This window comes from Lactuca virosa, chromosome 9 (assembly GCF_052849685.1).
Source record: "Lactuca virosa cultivar CGN04683 chromosome 9, Lactuca_virosa_CGN04683_v6, whole genome shotgun sequence".
NCBI lineage: Eukaryota > Viridiplantae > Streptophyta > Magnoliopsida > Asterales > Asteraceae > Lactuca > Lactuca virosa.
The window spans coordinates 78481586-78502747 of NC_136434.1; the positions used below are offsets into that span (position 1 = coordinate 78481586).

Consider the following 21162-nt stretch of genomic DNA (forward strand, 5'->3'; position numbering starts at 1 on the left):
GCCCAGGTGAGGAAAGTAGGTGAAGTGAAGTGGTGTGGGTTTGAGGAAGTGAAGGGAATTCAAGAAGGAAATCGTAATAGTCAGTCACCGAGGGAGAGAGATGGTGTGGGAAAGAATTGAGAAAAGAGAAAAGGAAGCGGATAAAGGTACAGAAGATACCTGTAATGGCGGTGAAGGATTATGATTGGAGAAGAAGCCGGCAGGGAGAAGATAAGAACAGAAAAGAAGAATGAAAGAAGGAAATCGTAAGGCGTTAGAATGAAAAGAAGAAAGTTCTGTGGCAAAACAGGAAAGAGAAAAAAGTTTACTGTTGCCGAAGGTTTTATGCTTTTATGTTATATATAATAGATGTGGGAGAAGAAGAAAATGATTAAGAAGCAAAAAGAAATCTAAATTTTATTATACTTAGTGGATTTTTAAAAGTTTTTAAACTGGGTTTGGACTTTATTTATTTTTCTATAATTATAATTTATAGTTTTTAAATCGCCTCTAGACTTTATTTATTTATCGATAATTTATTTATTTATTTATCGATAATTTATAATTTATATGTATAAATATAATAAGGCTATTAGTTCAGTTTTTTTATAGTCGGTTTCCCTATTAAACCACAACCAAACCTCTGGTTATTGCTTAGAAAAATGAAAATCAAACCATCTACCTTAAAAATATTCGGTTTTGTTGATTAATTCGGTTGTAGTTTGGTTTTGTTGATTAATGTTCCCCTTTTTCAAAATTTAGAACTTTAACAGGCCAGCTTATTTTTCTTAAGTATTTGATAATGCCCGCTATTTTCTGCTGAAATGAAACATACCACCATCGCCATGTTCCGCTTCTCCGCCTTCTTCCGATCTCATGCTGTTCGCTACTCCTCATTGTCGCCCATTCATGAAACCTCCGCCGACCGGAAACCTCTTTTGATGGTCGATTATCTAGTCGATTCCCTCCACTTCTCCAAACAAGACGCCGTCGCCGTCTCCGTCTCCTCCAAAGGTAAAGTAACCAATCTCAGATCCCCAATTAATTCCGATTCAGTTCTTAATCTCTTAAAAAGTTACGGATTAGACCTTTCCCAGATCAGACAAATCATCTCTTCTGCTCCCAAAATCCTTACATGCAAAGCCAGCAAAACCCTAGAACCTAAACTCAAGGTTTTTCAGGAACTCGGGTTATCCGGTTCGGATCTCGTTAGTCTCATTAAGAAGAACCCTGAGATTTTCGGGTATGGTCTACATACCCGAATCATGCCTGGTCTCGATCTCCTTAAAAAGTTATTGGGTAGTGATGAAAAAGTGATTGAAGTTATCAACAAATCAAGATGGTTGTATGTAACAACTTCTTCTATGAAACGACTATCAACAAACATCTCGCTGTTGCGGACATTTGGTTTATCAAACGAGAGAATCATGAAGTTCATGTTAAGCAACCCTGAAAAGCTCATGGCTGATCCAAAACTGCTCCAAAGTAGGCTGAGTTATGTAGAAGAGAAATTGGGGATTTCGCGTGAGTTACCTTGTTTTATTCATGCTGCAAGTGTAGTGTTATGGTCTAGTGATTCAGAAGTTGAGAAAAAGATGAAAATCTTTAAGAGTTTTGGTTGGTCTGATTCGGAGATTTCTTTGTTGTTTAGGAATCAACCTTATGTTTTGAACAAATCCGAAGGTAACATTCGTGAAAAGCTGGATTTTTTCATGAAGGAACTTGGGTATACACCTGCATACTTGTTGAGTTGCAACACTTTCTTCACGTTAAGTTTGAATAAAAGGGTTATACCAAGGAACACGATGTTGAAAATCTTGAAAGAGAAGAAGTTAGTGAAGGATAAGTTATCTCTTATTACAATTGCAACTTACTCTGAGGTAAGGTTTCTTGAATTTTTGAAGGGTTTTGAGAATGATATACCCGGTATTTGTGAAACTTACATGGATAATGTTGAAAGAGTTTCTTGAGTTTGGTTTTTGGCTTTTAGTTGCTGAAAGGATAACGACGAAATTTTTTGTTACTTGAAAGGTAAAGCGACTTGAAGAACATTCATGTAATTGAGCTTCAAGATTCTTGGTGACTGTTTATGCCTTTCAAGTTTTTATGTATGATCGATTTACTTGTAGGAAAACTAGACTTTCTTGTAGTGTAGGAGGAGATACTGAATGCGAGAACTGTTGTAGAACATGAGCTCAAGCATTATCTGTATTTGAAATGAGTGATATGATCTCTTTTTTTAAATAATATTTGGTTTTTTGGTTGATTTATGCAATTGTTAATAAGGGTTAATGTCGCATTATTTGGTTTTGTGTCTTTTTGGCATTTGGTTTTATCTCTACATCTTTCTTCCAAGATCTAGAGAGAATAAAAATCAAATTATATTATATAACAACCTTTTATAACATTGAAGCTTATATTATAGATTACTAGTTACTAGTTATACATACCAAATAAATAAAAACAGGATTACAACATGTCAAGATCCCTACTAAACAAAAAAAAAAAAGACCATTTCTTTCCAATTTCCATCACCTAGGGCCCGATAATTCAACCGCATGCAAGTTATCAGTGGAGTCAAGAATCCAATCAGAACTCGGTAGCGGCATAAGATCAAGTTCATGGCGGAGCACCTCCACCTTCTGCCACTCATCCCATCTTTCCGCCAACCCATCACCTTCCAACATCCGTACAACATCCGACATTTTTGGCCTGTCCATCGGTGACCCTTGTGTACATAGCAACGCCACCTGGATCAACTGCTCCACTTCTGTCGCCACATAATTCGTCTCTAAATCCGGATCCACTAACATCTCCAATTTCTTCTCTTTCAATAGCCCTTTCACCTTTAAAAAACCACAAATCAGATAGATAGCAGATAACAGATAACAGACAGCAGGGTTTGAGAAATACATACCCAATCAAGTAACATGACGTCATCATCATTGGCAAGCCGAGCAAGATCAAACGCGCGTTGACCGGTAATAAGTTCCAAAAGCATAATCCCGTAACCAAAAACATCGGTTTTTTCCGATGATTTCCCGGTTGAAAGATACTCGGGGGCAATATGGCCAATTGTCCCACGTACAGCTGTCGTGACATGCGTATCTTTATAGTCCATTAATTTAGCCAAACCAAAATCACCAACAACCGCTTCAAACTCTTCATCCAACAAAATATTAGCCGCTTTCACATCACGATGTATGATCTTCGGGTCACAATGATCATGCAAATACGAAAGCCCCCTCGCGGACCCCAGCGCAATCCGCTTACGTGTCGGCCAATCCAACGGCGGCTCGTTCGGCGGCCGTTCTATAAATTCACAAAATCACGTCAAAAATGCGACAACCGATGACATAACGGGAAATGCCAAATGACGAAAATACCCTTACCTCTTAGACACGAAGCGACACTACCGTTTGCCATGTAAGGGTAAACTAGTAATCTTTCGGTTGGTGTCATGCAAAAGCCACGTAATCTAAGGAGGTTACGGTGAACCGCCATGCTAATCATCTCGACTTCCGTTTGGAATTGAAGCTCGCCACCTGGCGTCCGTTCCTCTTTTAGCCGTTTTACAGCTACCAAAGAGCCGTCGGCTAACCGCCCTTTGTAGACTTTTCCGAAACCGCCCCTACCCAATATGTTTTTATTGCTGAAACTATCGGTTGCCACTTGTAATTCTCGTAAAGAAAATCTTTTAAGTTGTCCTAAATGAACTTCGGGGTCTTCTTCGGCTGTAATTAGGAAGATTCTCGAGGGTTAAAATCGTCATAAACGAAAATTTTTGTTAGACCGAATCAAAAATTACTAACCGGGCACGTCAAAGAAGTATTCTTGAGGCTTCCGACGCCGCCACCACGCGAAGGCGATGGCCGGAGCGGCAAAGAGTAACGCCGCCCCGACTGCAACTCCTCCGGCGATAGCTCCGGTGGCACTTTTTCCTACTGAAACATAACAAAAATATATTTATATTTTATATCCAGCCATTGATATAGTAACAAAATATATGTAATTTTCAAAAAAGAATATTGAAAAGTTAAGTCACCTGGGGCGGCAATAGGCGGTGGTTGGACGAATGGTGGTGGTGGTGAAAACGGAGGTGATCCTGGACATGGGTGTCCAGTAACCGGGCCACAAAGATCCAGATTATTAGCAAAACTGATAATCAAGGGATTATGTAAGTAGTGGTTTTTTGAAAGTTTAAAAAAATTAAAAACTTGATTTAGATTAATTAATCAGAGTTAGTTAGTTAGTTAGTTAGCTAACCTGATTGGTGTAAAAAGTGAGAATGAGCCACTATCTGGAACAGGCCCCGATAGACGATTGTTTGACAGATCACTGATTACAGATAACAGACAACAGATCAAACACAAATGTAGAATGTAAAAAGCATATAAAGTTATGAAAAAACACAAAGAGAGAGGGAGGAAATGCTTACAGAACTTGCAAGGATGTGATATTGGTCAATGGCATAGGAATTGGACCGGTCAAACTGTTGTTGTTGAGTCGACTATCCTTGCAGAAAAGAGACAAAATCATTAGATATTCAACTCGTGAATGAAGGGTATTTTAGACATTTAACAAAATAGTATACTTACAGAAACCGCAGCTTGGAGAGCTTGCCCAATGTGACTGGAATTGGGCCAGAAAAATCATTGAGATACAAATCTAAGCTCACTAAGTTTGTTAGATTTCCAAGGTCACTAGGAATTGGTCCACTTAAATTATTGCTGTAAAGTTCTCTGCAGAAAACAATTTCAAGAAATATTATTGATTGTTAATGGAGTAAAAAGAACATTTATTTAACTTACAAGTACTGCAGATTCTTTAGTAGACCAAGTTGCGGGACTAAAGTTCCAGAAAGAGCTGCATTTCCCAAATCTCTGAGAAAAAAAAAAAACAAAGATTCATTTTATGTTATGCGACATGAATATATAGAAAATGGATGAACTTACACTCGTATGACACTGTTATCGTTATTACAGGTGACATGAAACCATGTGCAGGGGTTAACAAGAGTGGGATCCCAACTTTGAAGAACACTATTGGGATCTTCTAAGTTGGTTCTTAAACTATGTAAAGCATCACCTGTAGATGGATTTGAATTGGTAATTAGTGATAAAGGTTGGAATCGATGAAGATGATATTGTAATAAAAGAGGATTATAAATTGCTACTAACGAATATAACCATTTGAAGAAAAAATTGGGAAATTTAAGAAATTGGAGTATCAGATTTCTGTAAAAGATAAGAAATCATGCATCTTCATCATATAATAGTTAAGATGATGGTGAAATTAACAATCGAACAGTGAAATGCGTGACACATGCATCAAAATGTCAATCAGATTGATTTTATTACTAAATTTAGCAGCCTGAAGATTCCCAATTTCAAAGATAGATTAGTCAAATCTATAATTGACAAAACCCCTAAATTTAGAAAACGATAGGAAACATGTAATAATGCAAATCGAAATCTCACCTTCCACATTTGCATTCGTGAGCTTAACATGATGAATCAGAGCGAGAACCACTGTGATCAACCCTCCTACAAACGACATCACCGAATTTCTCCGCATTTCGTATTTAGGCAAGATACATATAAACACACGACATTCCCCACTGATTATCAGTTATATAACTTCAAATTTCATCTGAAAAATGTAGATAGAACGCATTTATATGCAGCATTACATGAAAAAACAAGTGATCCCACAAAAACCCTAACCCAAAACCCCAAAATCCCTCAAATCTCCACGACTGCGAACTAGAAAAACGACAACTGGTCTGAAACAAAAGAGGGATCTCTAGGAAAAGGGAGTGAGAGAGGAAAAACCAAAAAGAAACTTGAAATGTTCTGGTGGGTGGTATCTTTACGTGCCCCTTTTTGCAAACTTTTCACTTGTTTCTACCCTACGCATCCCCACCCCAAACCTCTCTGCTCAGTTAGGTTGCAGCACCGATGCACAGTGTATGAGAGAGAGAGAGAGAGAGAGAGAGATTAGTGTCTTTTTGGGCGTGTGCCGTAGTTTTTGAGAGCTGTCTGCCCGAGCTGCCCGAGTTTCTAGAGTGCTGACCGCTGCCTTGGTATCTACTATCTAGCTGCCCCGTAGGTACACGTGTATTTTTGTTTTTTGAATTTACAAGTGAAAAATGGACCGAACCTTTAAATGACAACAGGGACGTGTAACTGTAATGTGATTGATAATCTTTAAAATAAGGTTTTAATATCAGTTAAAATGATCTGGGATGGATTAATGGGATTTTATTACTCCTAAGATAAGATATTTCACTTTACCAGTATTTTCTTTTATAGATTTATAAAAAATAATTTAAAATGTCTTTATTCATCAAAATTCAATTGAAATGGGTAGTTTTGCAACCGATTATTTTAAAGGGTGTGATGTATTTTTTTCATTTTTTTGTTAATGGTAAAATGGTATCATCTAGACATTTTTTATATTTTTTACTTATGAACCAGGGTGTGATGATGTTTTTACCTATCAATTTTTTCTTTTTTCTTTAAAAAATTTCAAAAATATAAAAATTGCATAAAACAAAAAAAAAAAATTAATTAAATAACATAACATTTCATTCAAATTTAAAAACACTAAATAATATTTCATTAAAAAACATTACATTTGATTTGATAAACGTAAAGCGAAAACTAAATTAACTAACTTCATAACGTAGTGCCGTTAATCCAAACAACATAAAATCTTTCAGTCCAATATTCATCGATATCATTGTGAATTGACTCATATAAATCAATTTAATTAACTCGATATATATGTTTCGTCAAATCGTTGTGAAGCTCGTGATGTTTTTAATTGTCACGTATCACCCTCCCCCCCCCCCTTCTTGCACGCCATACGTGGGAACCAGCCGATATTGGTGCACTTGAGGATGCATTGTCATTTGCTTGAAACTGACAAATTATTTTGTGTTCGTCTTCCAAATGCTCCAACGCTTCTTGAGGACTCCAAATGCTCGTTCGACATCATTCCTAGCCTTTTCTTGGAATGTTTTATACTTCATGCATTTTGGATCTCCTAGACATGTTAGCGTTTTCACAAACACAACAAATTCAGGGTATGTATCATCAGCAAGATAATACCTATAATTATACGTCGTTCCATTCACTAGAAATGAACAGTTAGGTGCCGACCCATCACAAAACTCATTGAATATGGACGACATGTCTAAAATATTAATATCGTTGTTTGAGCCGGGAGCACCAAAAAATGCATGTCAAATCCAAAGATCATGTGACGCAACAACTTCAACTATGACTGTGGGGTGACCCTTATCACCCCCATGTAAATTGCCCTGTTCATTCATTAGGACAACTACCCCAAGCCCAATGAAGAAAATCCAAACTTCCAAGCACACCAGGAAAGGCATGAACACTAGCATGATGAGCATATAATGATTGAACGTCAGTAAAAGTGGGTTTACACAAATACCTTGGACCATAAATAGTGACAACGCATCTACAAAACTCATCCAAACTGTATCCTTAGCTATCCGCTTAGACATTTGAAAGTATTCGTCCCATAAATCAGAAACAGAACCGTAAGCTAATTGACGAACATCAACTGCGTATTTTTGTATTTCCGAAAACCCATCCGCACCTATTGCATCTCAACGTTGTACCGTATATTAAGAAATCTTAGTAACGTCACCTACTATACGGAGAAATAAATGTTTCGCCATTCAGAATCGACCTCCAAACAGGTGTTCCTCGTAAACAAAATTTTCATTGAAGTAGTGTGCTATTAGACGGGTCTTTGCATCCCAACGATTTTTAAGAAGCATCTTCTGCATCTTTAGTTCGACTTCCTCCTCATCCTCCTCCTCTTCTTCTTCTTTTTCTTCTTGTACTGTGTCCATAATCACTTCCCATGATTTCACAACAGCCAGAGTAACGGTTAACACCAATTTACAATTTTCTAATGGATTTGCCATTTTTTAGCGGATTTTTTTAGAAAATGTATGTAAAGATTTAAAAAAAGTTAATATAGGTTTGAGTAAATAGGTTTTGATTTATGTTTGTATCCATATTGGTAAAGGAAAATTGAAAAAATAATTAAAAGGCAACAACGGTTGAGAATAACATTCACAATCCCACCAACGGTCCAAATTTTCAATTTTCACCAACGACAGAAAGTCACCGTCAGTATTATACCGGCGGTAAAAATGGGGAACGACGTGGTGTTCACCGCTTGTAAACCAAGCCAGATCAGCATACCGCCAGTGTCAATTGCATGACACTGTTTAGTCTAAGGCCATCTGGTGTACCCGTCATTAAAATCAGAATGTGTGGTGCGGAAAGCGGATGAGTGGAAGGGAACTGCACCCTGCTACACTACACCCTCGGTGCGGTGTAGGTGAAAGGTAGAAGGGTGTGGTACTCTCTCTCTCTCTCTCTCTCTCTCTCTTGGATGTCGATATATATATATATATATATATATATATATATATATATATATATATATAGTGTTTTTTTTAATCTTACTTCTTCCAACGATTAGAAAAAAAAAGATTTTTTTTTAATTTCTAACGGTCAGCAATTATATATATATATATATATATATATATATATATATATATATATATATATATAATTTTTTTACTGTTCTACAACTGTATAAATACCTCAGTTTTTTACCTTCAAAATGTAACACTCGTTTCCCAAAATAGATTAGTGTAGAGCATTAATGAGTCAAATGCATGGTTTTGGGGAAAAAACCATGAGTCACGACGTAACCATAGGGAGGTCACGACGTGACAAGTCGAGAATGAGAACGCATATCCGGAGGCTAGTCACGACGTGACATGTGTATGGTCACGACGTGACAAGGGCTGTAGCCCAATCCCATAATTTTTTAGGTTTTTATTTGTATTTATGCTCACCCTATTCATTTGTGAGCATATTCTTGGAGTTTTGGTATCCTTGGAAGGAAGAAGAAGACCCTTTTGGTATAGCAGACCACTTGGCAAGTTTGGAGTTTGATTTTGAGTCATTTATAGAGCATTGTAAGTATTCAAGATCCTAACTTGATGATGTTAGCTTCTAGATCTAGGCTTATTGTTCCTTTTACTTTATATTGTGGAAGTTTGGATGCGAGGATTCCATAAAGTTGGCATCTTTATGGGTCCTTATGGTCCCTTGAAGGTTGTTTTTAATGGATCTGAGATTTGGTTGAGTTTTGATGTCATTCATATGAGTGTGGTTTCGTTTCTTCTTAATTTTGAACTTTTATGAGATCAAGCCATGCATTGTACATGCATGTCTATAAAGCATCGATTTTTGGGATGTTTTTGGAGTAAGAAGACCATCTGGAAAGTTGGAATGGATAGCCTTAAGGATTAAGGGTTGAATGCATTAAGTGTCCCGGCGTGAGAATCAGTTTTTGGTATTGTGGTTGTCGACTTTGACTTCGACTGTTGACTTTCAATATGGGTTGACTTTTGGTCAAACTAAGGGTTTTGGAGTGTAGGTTGAGAGGGTACTCTTTATTGCTGTTAGGTTCCTTTTAGGATCAGTCTTTGTTGGGTGAGAGATGTGGTGTTTAGCTACTACTTGCTAAGTAAGTCTTCTCACTATACTTTCTTGTGTTGTAGTATATACATGTTGACCCCCTGGGTCTTCTTTGTCGATTGTTGATATATGTGAACTGAGTTGTTGATAACTTCTGGACTGTTGTGAGTCCATGGGACTACTGATAGTCCCCATGGTTGTTGATAACCCGTGATGTGTGCTGTTAATCCATAGGGCATTCTGTTAGCCCACTACGACTGTTGAAAGTCCCTACGGTTACTGACAACCCATAGTTGTTTATTATGTCATGTTGAATGTGATATTTTGGGAAAATCACTAAGCTTTGTGCTTACAGTTGTGGATTAACTATTTTGCAGGTATTTATCAGATTGTGAAGGCGGGATTGTACACACACATCAACAGTTTATTGATTCGAAATTCCACATTGTCTTCATTATAACTTTGACTTCTAAGTAATGGTTTATGAGCAAATGGTTTACCCTGAATGTAATTTTATAAAAACGGATGTTTTTATTTTATTTTTTTAAATGAAAATTTTATCCATGGTTTTTGGGGTGTTACAGGTTGGTATCAAAGCCATGGTTTGAGGGATTTGGATGAACACTTATGGGATTCCAAAATCAAACTATGGAACTGAGTGTTTTACTAAACCTTTTTATAAAATATTCATTTCAAGAGAATAAAAGAGATTGTGTGATGTGTACAGTCAGTCGGAGCTTGTAAAGTGATTTCCCAAAATATCCATACTTGCTTTATATGTTGTATTTCAGTAATTAATATATGTGTTATAATATGATGTACATGTTATAAGGTTGGCTAAGGATCTACTCAGGGTTACATGCTAGAGTGCATGTTTAGGAGAGATGCCTTTTGTATACGATATATGAGTTGTTATAGATGCATGATAGTGTTTAGGCTAAGTATTCTCAGGAAGTGCGTGTTAGAATTGCCTAATCCTTATGATGCCTTTTTGCATATTGGTTTTCTACTTGAATGTTGCTTGCTTTGTGGTATGTGAAACTTATATTGATGTTAGTTAGTTATTAAGCGATTACGTTAAGTTACATGCCACAAAGATTAAATAGTTTTAGAATGTTTGATTTGGCCCTATTACGCTGCTCTCGTTTGAGTCCAGCCGTTGTAGTGCAAGATCTTTCAGACGAAAGATTGTTTAATCCTTGTTGCATGTAACTGTATTCGTAAGATAGTTAGTTGGCATCGGTAGAAGTTTCTTTCGTAGCTGATAACAAGGTGGGGTAAGTATTCTTAGTGACCTTGGAAGAGTGCTAGAGTGTGCTAGTGTGAGTACTTGTGCATGAGGAAATCCATGGTGGAAATCTAGGAAGTTGGTGGTGGCTTTTCTAAGCATTTAAGTGTGTTGATACACCTGCCTGTGGTGGGGTTCCCAAAAAAATGTTCCAGTGCGTGCTCATGTGTGAGCAAAATCCTAGAAGGAGAGTCTAGGAAAAGCGGTAGTGTGTGCGTGTGGTGGCACAAGTATGTAACACCCCGAATTCAGAATACCTGGAAAAGAAAGGAAAAACCCTCAAGTCAAGAAGTCTACTCGTCGAGTCCAGAGGAATGACTCGACGAGTAGAAGCGAGAAGTTTGTCACGGGATAAGTGACCTACTCGGCGAGTAGGTAGACCAACTCGACGAGTTGGTCAGGGTTTGGGAAACCCTAAATTCGGGCTTATGTACCCTATTTAAGCCTCATTCTCAGCCCCTAGATCCAAACCCTAGATCTCGAAACCCTAGTGCTTCCTTGAGCTTGTGAACTTGTTTTTTAGGGTTTGGTGTGTTCTTGGAGACTAGAAGAAGAAGTAGGAGTTTTAAGGTACAAGGAGAAGTTTGTAGATCCAGCAACATCATCTCATTTCCATCATTCTCTGGTAATCAAGTCTTCATCCTGGCTTATAATTTCTTAGATCTATTTATGTCCCTTTCATGAGAGTTTTGGTCCATGGAGCTTGATCTATGGGACAAGGACGTCCCAAGCAGGACCCTTTCAGATCTGGAATCCCTAAGGGTGGTTAAGGCATAGAGGTTCAAGCTTTATGCCATTAGAAACCCCCATGCAAGCTTTAAGGTGTTGTTATGGCCTTTTGAGCCAAAAAGGGCCATGCATGGATGAAAAGACAGAGGCTTTACGTGTTTGTTGGGTGTCTAGGGTCTAGATCTTGGTTCTCCTGTTGTGCATTGAAGTAATAAGGGTTTTGGACAAAGATTCATGCCTTAAGGAGCTAGGGTTTTGAGATAAACCCATTAAGAAGGACTAGGAGTGGGTAAAGTTGGAAACTTTACCCTTAAGAGATCATTTCCAGCATGTAGACGAAGTTTGGGACTTAGATCTTAAGTATAGGGACTTAATCCATTAAGACGGTCCGACAGACTGAGGGACTCGACGAGTCCAGGAAGGGACTCGATGAGTCAAAGTGAGTTGTCCCGTTTTCTGTTCATGCTAGAACTCGACAATTCTGAGGACTGACTCGACGAGTTGATATGATAAATCGCGACCATGGGTAGCCAGGGAACTCGGCGAGTCCGGGGTTGACTCGACGAGTTGGATTGCGATTTGAGGATTCTGATGTATAGGACTCGACGAGTTGAAGGAGCAACTCAGCGGGTTGAGTCAACTCAGAGCTTTGAATTTGACTATTGAATTTGACTTTGACCAAGGCTTACCTAGTTTGACTTTTGAGGACATTTTGGGACTAAGTGTCATTTTGTTACTGATAGCTCGGGGAGCTGAAGGAGCAGCAGTTCGGGGAATTGACAGTTAGCAGCCAGAGGAGTATCAGCAGGACTTTGGCAGTGTGAGGTGAGTCTCCTCATTGTGTGCATGGATCTACGGCCACAATGTCGGCCCATTATGTTTGTGTATAGTAGGAAGACGCGGGGGTTAGCCCTAGGCATTTTTATGATATATGTTTCGAATTACGATCCGATGTCAGGCGATGCCCGAGGTATGTTAGTATGCTAGAGGTCCTTGTGATTCTTGCATGTGTCGGTAGTATGTTTCTGGACTAGGGTCTGTGATGGGTTTTGAGCATACTAACACTCCTATGGTGTACATGCAACCTTAGAAACCTTGGATCTATGTTTTACTATGATACATGCAAATTTGATTTCCAAGGTTCATAACCTATCTAGCATAGCATGGGAACTTTTAAACATAAATGCTAGTTGTAGAACATAACTTATGTTGTTTGGATTCCTTTGAAAACCTTGTGAGCCTAGAACCTCAAGTGTGATGCCTCAAATGTCTCACACAACACTACAATACTTGGAATAACCTTGAGAGAAGTTCACTAACACCTCAAAATCGGCTAGCCCTCTTTCTTGCTTGTACAAGTGCCAATTTTGCTAGTCTAGGGACCCTTTTATAGTTGTGGCACAATTAGGGTTACACCATATAAACCCTAATTGTCATGGCTTTCCATATTCCATGATCCATGGGTTTGTAACCTCCATGGACTATCCTTGGAGCACCTTATGGGTTTTAGCCCAATCCAACAAACCATGGATCATTAGCCCACTATACAAGAATAGATTATTTACACAATCAACCTCATATATTTAATTAGTCTCTTTTTGATCACTTAATTAATTCCAAATTAATTCTTTGATCAATACTAATTAAATAATATTATTAATATATTAGAACTTATAATATATTAATAACCTTAAGTGTCCTTTCTCTCATTTTGGTCTATCCAAGCATTGCAATGCCATGCAACCCAAATGGACCATGCCGGGTCGGGTCAAGTACATACCAAATATAGTTATGGACTTAGACACTATATCCAACAGTCTCCCACTTGGATAAGTCTAATAACTATAGTTGCAGATATGACTGCAGAACCCGACTAGCAATCGTAGCTCTTTCAAGGTCTCGCGGAACTGAGATGATAATGACACGCCATTTAAGATAAGTGATCATATAATCCTCTGCTCTCAAGATATCAGCCGGACAAATACATGGAACAGGGTCTTACTTATTGTCCAACATTTGTTTCTCGATCTCTGATCTGTTTGACATAGAACTAAATTGAACACATCAATTAGGTTCTGACCGGGCCCGGTACATAGGTCAAAACAAAATCATCGAGGGGCCCAGATATTGCTTCTAATCCTAGAAGGAACAGATAAACTTCGACTCATATGCTTGTACTGACTACTTGTTGAAGTATGCACAAAAGCACGTTTTATAACATCGAGTTACCAATGCGTTTTCGTACAATCAATGTATAACTAACTCATAGTCAACAACTCATATCTCTAGGTTTGAAGATTTATATGATATTACCATCTCACGATCACTCGAGATAAATTCCATGAAGTGATACAAGTGAGCGTGGGTTGAGTCCAATACTAAGGCCTTATAAGCACTCATGAATGTTGCAACAACCATTGCTATGTCTAATACACCTTTAGACAATCTACAAAACCGATTCATGACAGTCTTAATTCAATACCTACTTCCAAAGTATGACTGACTGTGGAGAGTTTGAATCATATGATTATTCTGGAAGTCAAAACATGCAAAGTTGAAACAATAGTAAATGATTAACATAAGATAGTAACACTTTACTCATAAATAAATAACAACTTTTATTTAATCATCAAATGTCAATTACATTTTACAAGTTTCAGGACTATCTAATTATTAAAACTAATATCATCCTTCAGCCCGATGCGCCTCGCATGCTGTAAATGCTTAACCCTACTCAGTCCCTTCGTGAGGGGATCTGTTGGGTTCTCATCTGATGATACCCTCTTTGCCACGAGGAGTCCTTCTTCTATTCGATGTCTAATGAAATGGTATTTTCTGTCAATGTGTCTGGATCTCCCGTGATCCCTTGGTTCCTTAGCTAAAGCAACCGCACTTTCGTTGTCACAGAAAATTTCCGTTGTCTCTTTTATAGCTGGTACAACTCCAAGGTCTCCAATGAAGTTCTTTAGCCATATCGCCTCTTTTGCTGCTTCACTTGCTGCTATGTACTCTGATTCACAAGTAGAATCAGTTGCTGTCTCCTACTTGGAACTTTTCCAAGTAATTGCTCCTCCATTTAGGGTAAAGACCCAGCCTGAATGAGAGCGGAAATTATCCCTATTAGTCTGAAAACTAGCATCGCTATACCCTACTACTCTTAAGTCATCACTCCCACCGAGGGTAAGAACCCAACCCTTAGTCCTCCGTAGGTACTTGAGAATATTCTTTACCGCAGTCCAGTGAGCCTTGTCAGGGTTCCCTTGATATCTGTTGACCATGCTCAAGGCAAAGGCCATATCAGGGCGAGTACAAGTCATAGCATACATGATCAAGCCCACAGCGGAAGCATATGGTACATGACTCATCTCAGCTATCTCAGCCTCTGTACTGGGACTCTGAGTCTTACTTAGTTTGGCATTACTCTGGATCGGTAATTCCCCTTTCTTGGAATTCTGCATGCTGAACCTATTCAGCACCTTATCCAAGTAGGTACTCTGACTAAGTCCAATTAGTCTCTTACTCATGTCTCTCAAAATCCTTATCCATAGGATATAGGCAGCTTCCCCAAGGTCCTTCATAGCAAAACACTTCCCAAGCTAGGACTTAACTTCCTGCAAGGTTGGGATGTCATTTCCTATGAGTAGTATGTCATCCACATACAACACCAAAAAGCTAACTATACTCCCACTAGCCCTAACATATACACAGGACTCATCCTCGCTCCTCGAAAAGCCAAACTCTTTGACTTTCTCATCGAAGCAAAGATTCCATCTGCGAGGTGCTTGCTTTAATCCATAGATGGATTTCTCAAGCTTACACACTCTATTAGGGTACTCTGCACTGACAAAACCCTCTGGCTGACTTATGTAAACATCCTTAGCCAACTTTCCATTAAGGAAATCGGTTTTGACATCCATTTGCCATATTTCATAGTCATGAAATGCAGCAATGGCTAGCATAACCCTAATAGACTTAATCTTTGCTACTGGTGAAAAGGTCTCATCATAATCAACTCCCGGAGTTTGTGAAAAACCCTTTGCAACCAATCGCGCCTTATACGTGTGTACATTACCATACATGTTGGTCTTCTTCTTGAAGATCCATTTGCACCCGACTGTCTTACGACCTGGTACATTGTCAACCAAGTTCCAAACTTGATTGTCATACACGGACTGTATCTCGCTGTCCATAGCCTCTTTCCATTTAGCAGCCTCAGGGCCTGCCATGGCTTCCGTGTAGTTGTTAGGTTCATTCAGACTTACCAGTGTACTATCACTGATAAGCGTATCACCTTCTGCAATAATATAGAAACCATAGTAATGCTCAGGTGCATTCCTAACTCTCGTGGAACGCCTCAGAGGTATGGGCTCGTCAGTAGGATCAACGAGAGTTTCCTCCTCAGGTTGATTGCTTGGGTTTGAGGTTCCTTCACCACTTGACTCTTGAATTTCTTCAAGGTTAATTTGCCTCCCACTGTTTCCTTGGCTTATGAATTCTCACTCTCGAAAGACTCCTCTCCTTGCTACAAAGACCACATTATCACTGGGTGTGTAGAAGAGGTAACCAAAGGATCTCTGTGGGTAGCCGATGAAAATACACCTCTCACTTCGAGGTTCGAGCTTATCGTGAGTCTCGCGCCTCACGAAAGCCTCGCAACCCCAAATCTTGATGTGATCTAGATTGGGAACTTTTACAGTCCACATATCATGAGGTGTTTTGGCAACCTTTTTAGTAGGGACTAGATTCAGGATATGGGTGGCAGTCTCTAAGGCATACCCCCAGAATGAGATTGGTAACGAAGCTCGACTCATCATGGAACGAACCATGTCCAACAAGGTTCGATTGCGCCTCTCAGCCACACCATTCAGCTGTGGTGTCCTAGGAGGTGTCAGTTGTGAGACAATCCCACATTCCTTAAGATAGTCAAGGAACTCGATACTAAGATACTCTCCTCCCCGATCGGATCGGAGCATCTTGATGTTCCTGCCCAGTTGATTCTCCACTTCCTGCTTAAACTCTTTGAACTTTTCAAAGGTTTCTGACTTATGCTTGATTAAGTAGATATATCCATATCTACTATAATCATCAGTAAAGAGTCACATAATAGCGATTAGCATCTCTTGTGGCGGTTTTGAAGGGTCCACACACATCAGTGTGTATGAGGTCCAACAAACCCTCACCCATCTCACACGTACCAGTGAAGGGTGACTTTGTCATTTTTCCAAGTAAACAAGACTCGCAACTATCATCCGACTTTAGGTCAAATGATTCCAAAACTCCAGCCTTTTGGAGTTGGCCTATGCGCTTATTGTTAACATGTCCAAGACGACAATGCCACAAGGATGCCTTATCCAAATTATTTGAAGAATCAATACACAATACATTATTTCCTAGATTATCTACAACATTCACAGCTTCATATACACCATCACAAGGTAATGCTTTAAAGTAAAATACATCATTGTAATAAAAATTAATAGCACCATTATCATTATCAAATGAAAAAGTAAAGCCTTGTTTGTACAAGCCATGAAAGGAAATAATATTTCTCGCCATTTCAGACGAGTAATAACATTTATTCAAATCTAATATTAACCCATTATTCAACAATAAAGAATAAACTCATATCTTGGTAACAGGTGATGCTTTCCTATTCCCCATGATTAAGTTTATCTTCCCGTGCTCCACTTTCTCACTTCTTCTTAGGCCCTGCAAATCAGTACAAATGTGAATACCACAACCTGTATCAAGCACCTAAGAATGAGTATTCAATGATTTATTAGACAATATAGTGTAAATACCTGCATGGGTGGGTTTAACTTTCTCATCCTTTACATCCTGCAAGTATTCGGGGCAGCTTCCCTTCCAGTGCCCTTTTTCCTGGCAGTAGAAGCATTGTGCTTCCTTTGGGTTTGAAGAAGGAGGAATGGAAACTTTCTTGGTTCCACTTGAAGAGGAGCCATCAAGAGACTTTCCATTGGTACCCTTCGAAGGGGTCTTCCTCTTTTTCCCCTTTACTTGCCCAATTGCCAGGACAGGAGCAGTAGTAGGAGTAGGAGTAACAGCTGATTTACTTTTAAGACCGCTTTCAGCGGTCCTTAAAAGACCTTGAAGCTTACTTAGTGTGACTTCCTCCTTGTTCAAATGATAAGTCATACGAAACTGATCATAACTTGGAGGTAAGGAATGGAGAATGATGTCAATCGCCATGTCCTCAGGGAAGTCCACATTAAGCTTCAATAACCGGTCCACGAACCTTTGCATTTTCTGCAAGTGACCGGTAAGGGATTCTCCCTCCTTCATCCTAGCTGTTATCATGGAGGAAATGATTTCATACCTTTCCTGACGAGCACTCTGATGGTACCTATCCATCAGATCCTGGTGCATCTCAAAAGGGTAAAAATCTTCATAGAATTTCTGGAGTTCTGTTGTCATTGTGGCCAACATGATGCAAGACACCTTAGTGGCATCTTTCTCATGGGTAGTGTACTCATCAATCTCCTCAGGAGTAGCAGTCAACTCATCGATAACCTTTAGCTCCTTATCGAGGACATACTCTTTGCCCTCATAGCGAGTAATCATTTTGATGTTTCTAATCCATTCATTGAAATTGGAACCATCAAAAGTGACTTTCCCACACAAGTTCATTAGGGAAAAGGAGCCTGTAGGGTTTGATCCAGTAGCAGTGTTGGAAGACATCTGAAAGAAAGAAAGACAAGTTTTATTAGATAAAGAGTCCTTAATAAGTCACCCAAATGAAATATTAAGGCTAGGATCCTACAAACTATTTCATAACTTGGAAGAGGGATTTCGTAATCCAAGATATAAAATATTTGAAGGTAGGTAAATGACGATTTACCAATTTCCACCATTATAAACAAAATAAATTATTAATTTTTAATTGGATTTGAATCTCCTAGATCTTTTGAGATACATTGAACTTTCAATGGCATGTTTAAGTCTCGATTGTGCCCTCTCAAGTTTGTGACTGGGATGCCGAGGATCAAAAACAAGATGTGAATAACCATGCAAATTGACTTGGTACCCTTAATTTTATCACCCAATTGATGTGCCGGTTAACCACACGCGCTCCACCGATCTATGATAAAACTTAAGTCACCTTTTGCCACTCTTACTAGTCCTTGTTAGTGTGTCGGTTAACCACACACGCTCCACTAACGACTTGGTAAGGTACAAAGTGTAATTTCATGGGTTAGCACCTATTTCACATTTTCCTAAAGTAATTAAGATTGGGAATTAATAAAGGTTTAGTTACTTTATAATTTCATTATATTTTCAATGAGGATTAATGTCCTATCCTACCCGTTAGGATAACGACCCTCCACCAGTCAAGGAAGCGATGGGTGAGAGTGGACACCCATTAAGCTGTCATTTTATAGGCAACAACCTTATACCCCCCTTATAGACTGACTTCGTGAATGAGGCTTACTAACGGTAAGACTGACTTATTCTTATACATATCTATATATTTAAACTTTTAATATAATAATAGTATAAGGGTTGAATTTTAAACTTTTAAAACTCTAAGGTTTAATTTGGAAATTAAAGTATTAGGGTGTAAGACTTTACAAATTCCAAAACTTGAGGGAAAGTATTGAAACTATTCAAGACCTTTCATTTCATAACTTATGAGTTTAATGGTCCATTAAAATGAAGACTCTTCATTTTATGTAACCTCTTATTCTTTAATAACACTTTTAAGGAAGATAATTTTGGTTATCCATAATTTGAGGACAAGTTATGGACTCCATCATTAGGCATTAAGATCAAGAATCATATTAACAAGCAAGTTACACATAATTTCTATGATCTTCTAAAGCTCATAAGAACATGAACATTCATATCAAAATTTCAAGAATCATATTAACACATATAAAACATGGAATTTTAAAATTTGCCATTGTAAATGGATTAGCATAATCATTACCACATCAAAAACAAGTTTTAAGGTTCAAAAAACAGTTTAGGGTAATGATCCTCATCCAATACCAAGCAAAACCCCGAAATTCTGCATACAGGGGTGTCACCACGTCGTGGTAAAGACTGCCACGTCGTGGTGAGCAGTCAGATGCAAAAAATGTAGAATTTCAACTGTTGAAAAAACATGTAGCGTCAAGTATCAAGCAAACAAGCTTAGGCTCTGATACCACTGATGGGTTTGAGCATACTAACACTCTTATGGTGTACATGCAACCCTAGAAACCTTAGATCTATGTTTTACTATGATACATGCAAATTTGATTTCCAAGGTTCATAACCTATCTAGCATAGAATGGGGAACTTATAAACATAAATGCTAGTTATAGAGCATACCTTATGTTGTTTGGATTCCTTTGAAAACCTTGTGAGCCTAGCACCTCAAGTGTGATGCCTCAAATGTCTCACACAACACCACAATACTTGGAATAACCTTGAGAGAAGTTCACTAACACCTCAAAATCGGCTAGCCCTCTTTCTTGCTTGTAAAAGTGTCGATTTTGCTAGTCTAAGGATCCTTTTATAGTTGTGGCACAATTAGGGTTACACCATGTAAACCCTAATTGTCATGGCTTTCCATATTCCATGATCCATGGGTTTCTAACCTCCATGGACTATCCATGGAGCACCTTATGGGTTTTAGCCCAATCCAACAAACCATGGATCATTAGCCCACTATACAAGAATAGATTATTTACAAAATCAACCTCATATATTTAATTAGGTTTTCAGTTTTGGTTTCAGGTACTTCTGGTAACGGAGGGAAGAGCTCGGGATGACTGTGATATGGGCATATTTAGTTATAAAATTCATGCATTATCTTAATACTTTATGTTGTTTTTGTCTTATTTAATGAACAAAAGGTGCTTAATTAGTTTAATATTTCATTTTCGGCAATAATGACATGCTCGGAAGGAAAAGGAAGCGAAACTAGCGATTGGAGGCTTGGATCTTGGATTTTGAAGAAAGAAGGATGTTGTTGGGCAGCTTGACCCCTCGTCAGTGTTTTGGCCATATCTCATGAACCGTAACTCCGATTGACTAGATTTAAAATGTTCTGAAAACTAGACACAATTTCGGACGACTTTCGAATTTTGAGAAAATCCTGATTCCAAACGGAATCGACGAGTTGGGACTCAACTCGACGAGTCAGGTCGAACTTTCGCGATTCTGGACGGTTTTAAGTGACGGACTCGCCGAGTCGGTCACTGGACTCGACGAGTCACCTCTGTTTTGTGAAAATCTATATAAAGGGCATTCCTGCCCGATACCCTAGCATATAGATGAACCCTTTGAGGCCAATTGTCGACTAAAGGTGTTGTTGGAGCGTGGGAAGCTAAGGAATCAACCCTACATTCAATTTTAAGGAGAATCAAGGCAAAATCAAGTTTACTATTTACCTAATCTCTTGTTTGAACTATGTTTTTACCAATTGACTTCGTTTTTTATCTTAGTTTTACTGTAATCATGAGCTAAAACTATTATCTTCTATTTAGGATAGATGACTTTATGATTATGGTATGATTTTATGGTTGGATTGATTTAATTTGGTGATTATGTTTTGCTAAGCTTGTTAAAGAACCTTATGTGTTAACTACAACTATTTTTCTGTTAATTAACCAGTAT

At 38.4% G+C, this 21162-nt stretch overlaps 2 protein-coding genes across 3 annotated transcripts; one reads left to right on the forward strand and one right to left on the reverse strand.

Moving 5' to 3' along the window:
* Positions 1 to 630: 630 nt before the first annotated feature.
* Positions 631 to 2249, forward strand: LOC145141462 (transcription termination factor MTERF8, chloroplastic-like). Its single transcript, XM_079074746.1, has one exon. It carries the CDS (start codon positions 804 to 806, stop codon positions 1947 to 1949), a length of 1146 nt encoding a protein of 381 aa, XP_078930872.1. The 5' UTR covers positions 631 to 803; the 3' UTR covers positions 1950 to 2249.
* A 109-nt stretch (positions 2250 to 2358) lies between these two features.
* LOC145138643 (somatic embryogenesis receptor kinase 1-like) lies at positions 2359 to 5979 on the reverse strand. 2 transcript variants are annotated; one of them, XM_079072689.1, is made up of 11 exons: positions 5460 to 5979; positions 4935 to 5067; positions 4791 to 4862; positions 4578 to 4721; positions 4418 to 4489; positions 4246 to 4317; positions 4025 to 4137; positions 3792 to 3920; positions 3372 to 3713; positions 2897 to 3291; positions 2359 to 2825 (listed from the first exon to the last, which is right to left on the reverse strand). In XM_079072689.1, the coding sequence occupies exons 1-11, from the start codon at positions 5554 to 5556 to the stop codon at positions 2511 to 2513; spliced, it is 1884 nt and encodes a 627-aa protein (XP_078928815.1). In that variant the 5' UTR covers positions 5557 to 5979; the 3' UTR covers positions 2359 to 2510. The 2 variants fall into 2 exon arrangements, with proteins under 2 accessions (XP_078928815.1, XP_078928814.1); XM_079072688.1 differs by having other exon boundaries at positions 3792 to 3923; positions 5460 to 5978.
* Between the last annotated feature and the right edge of the window lie 15183 nt (positions 5980 to 21162).

Excerpts from the sequence above, each read along its gene's own strand:
- LOC145141462 (XM_079074746.1), top strand. The coding sequence starts at position 804 with ATGAAACATACCACCATCGCCATGTTCCGCTTCTCCGCCTTCTTCCGA.
- LOC145138643 (XM_079072688.1), bottom strand. The coding sequence starts at position 5,556 with ATGCGGAGAAATTCGGTGATGTCGTTTGTAGGAGGGTTGATCACAGTG. Across the intron at positions 5,068-5,459 it reads CACGAATGCAAATGTGGAAG|GTGATGCTTTACATAGTTTA; the intron begins GTGAGATTTCGA and ends ATCCATCTACAG. Across the intron at positions 4,490-4,577 it reads CTCTCCAAGCTGCGGTTTCT|TCGACTCAACAACAACAGTT; the intron begins GTAAGTATACTA and ends CTGCAAGGATAG.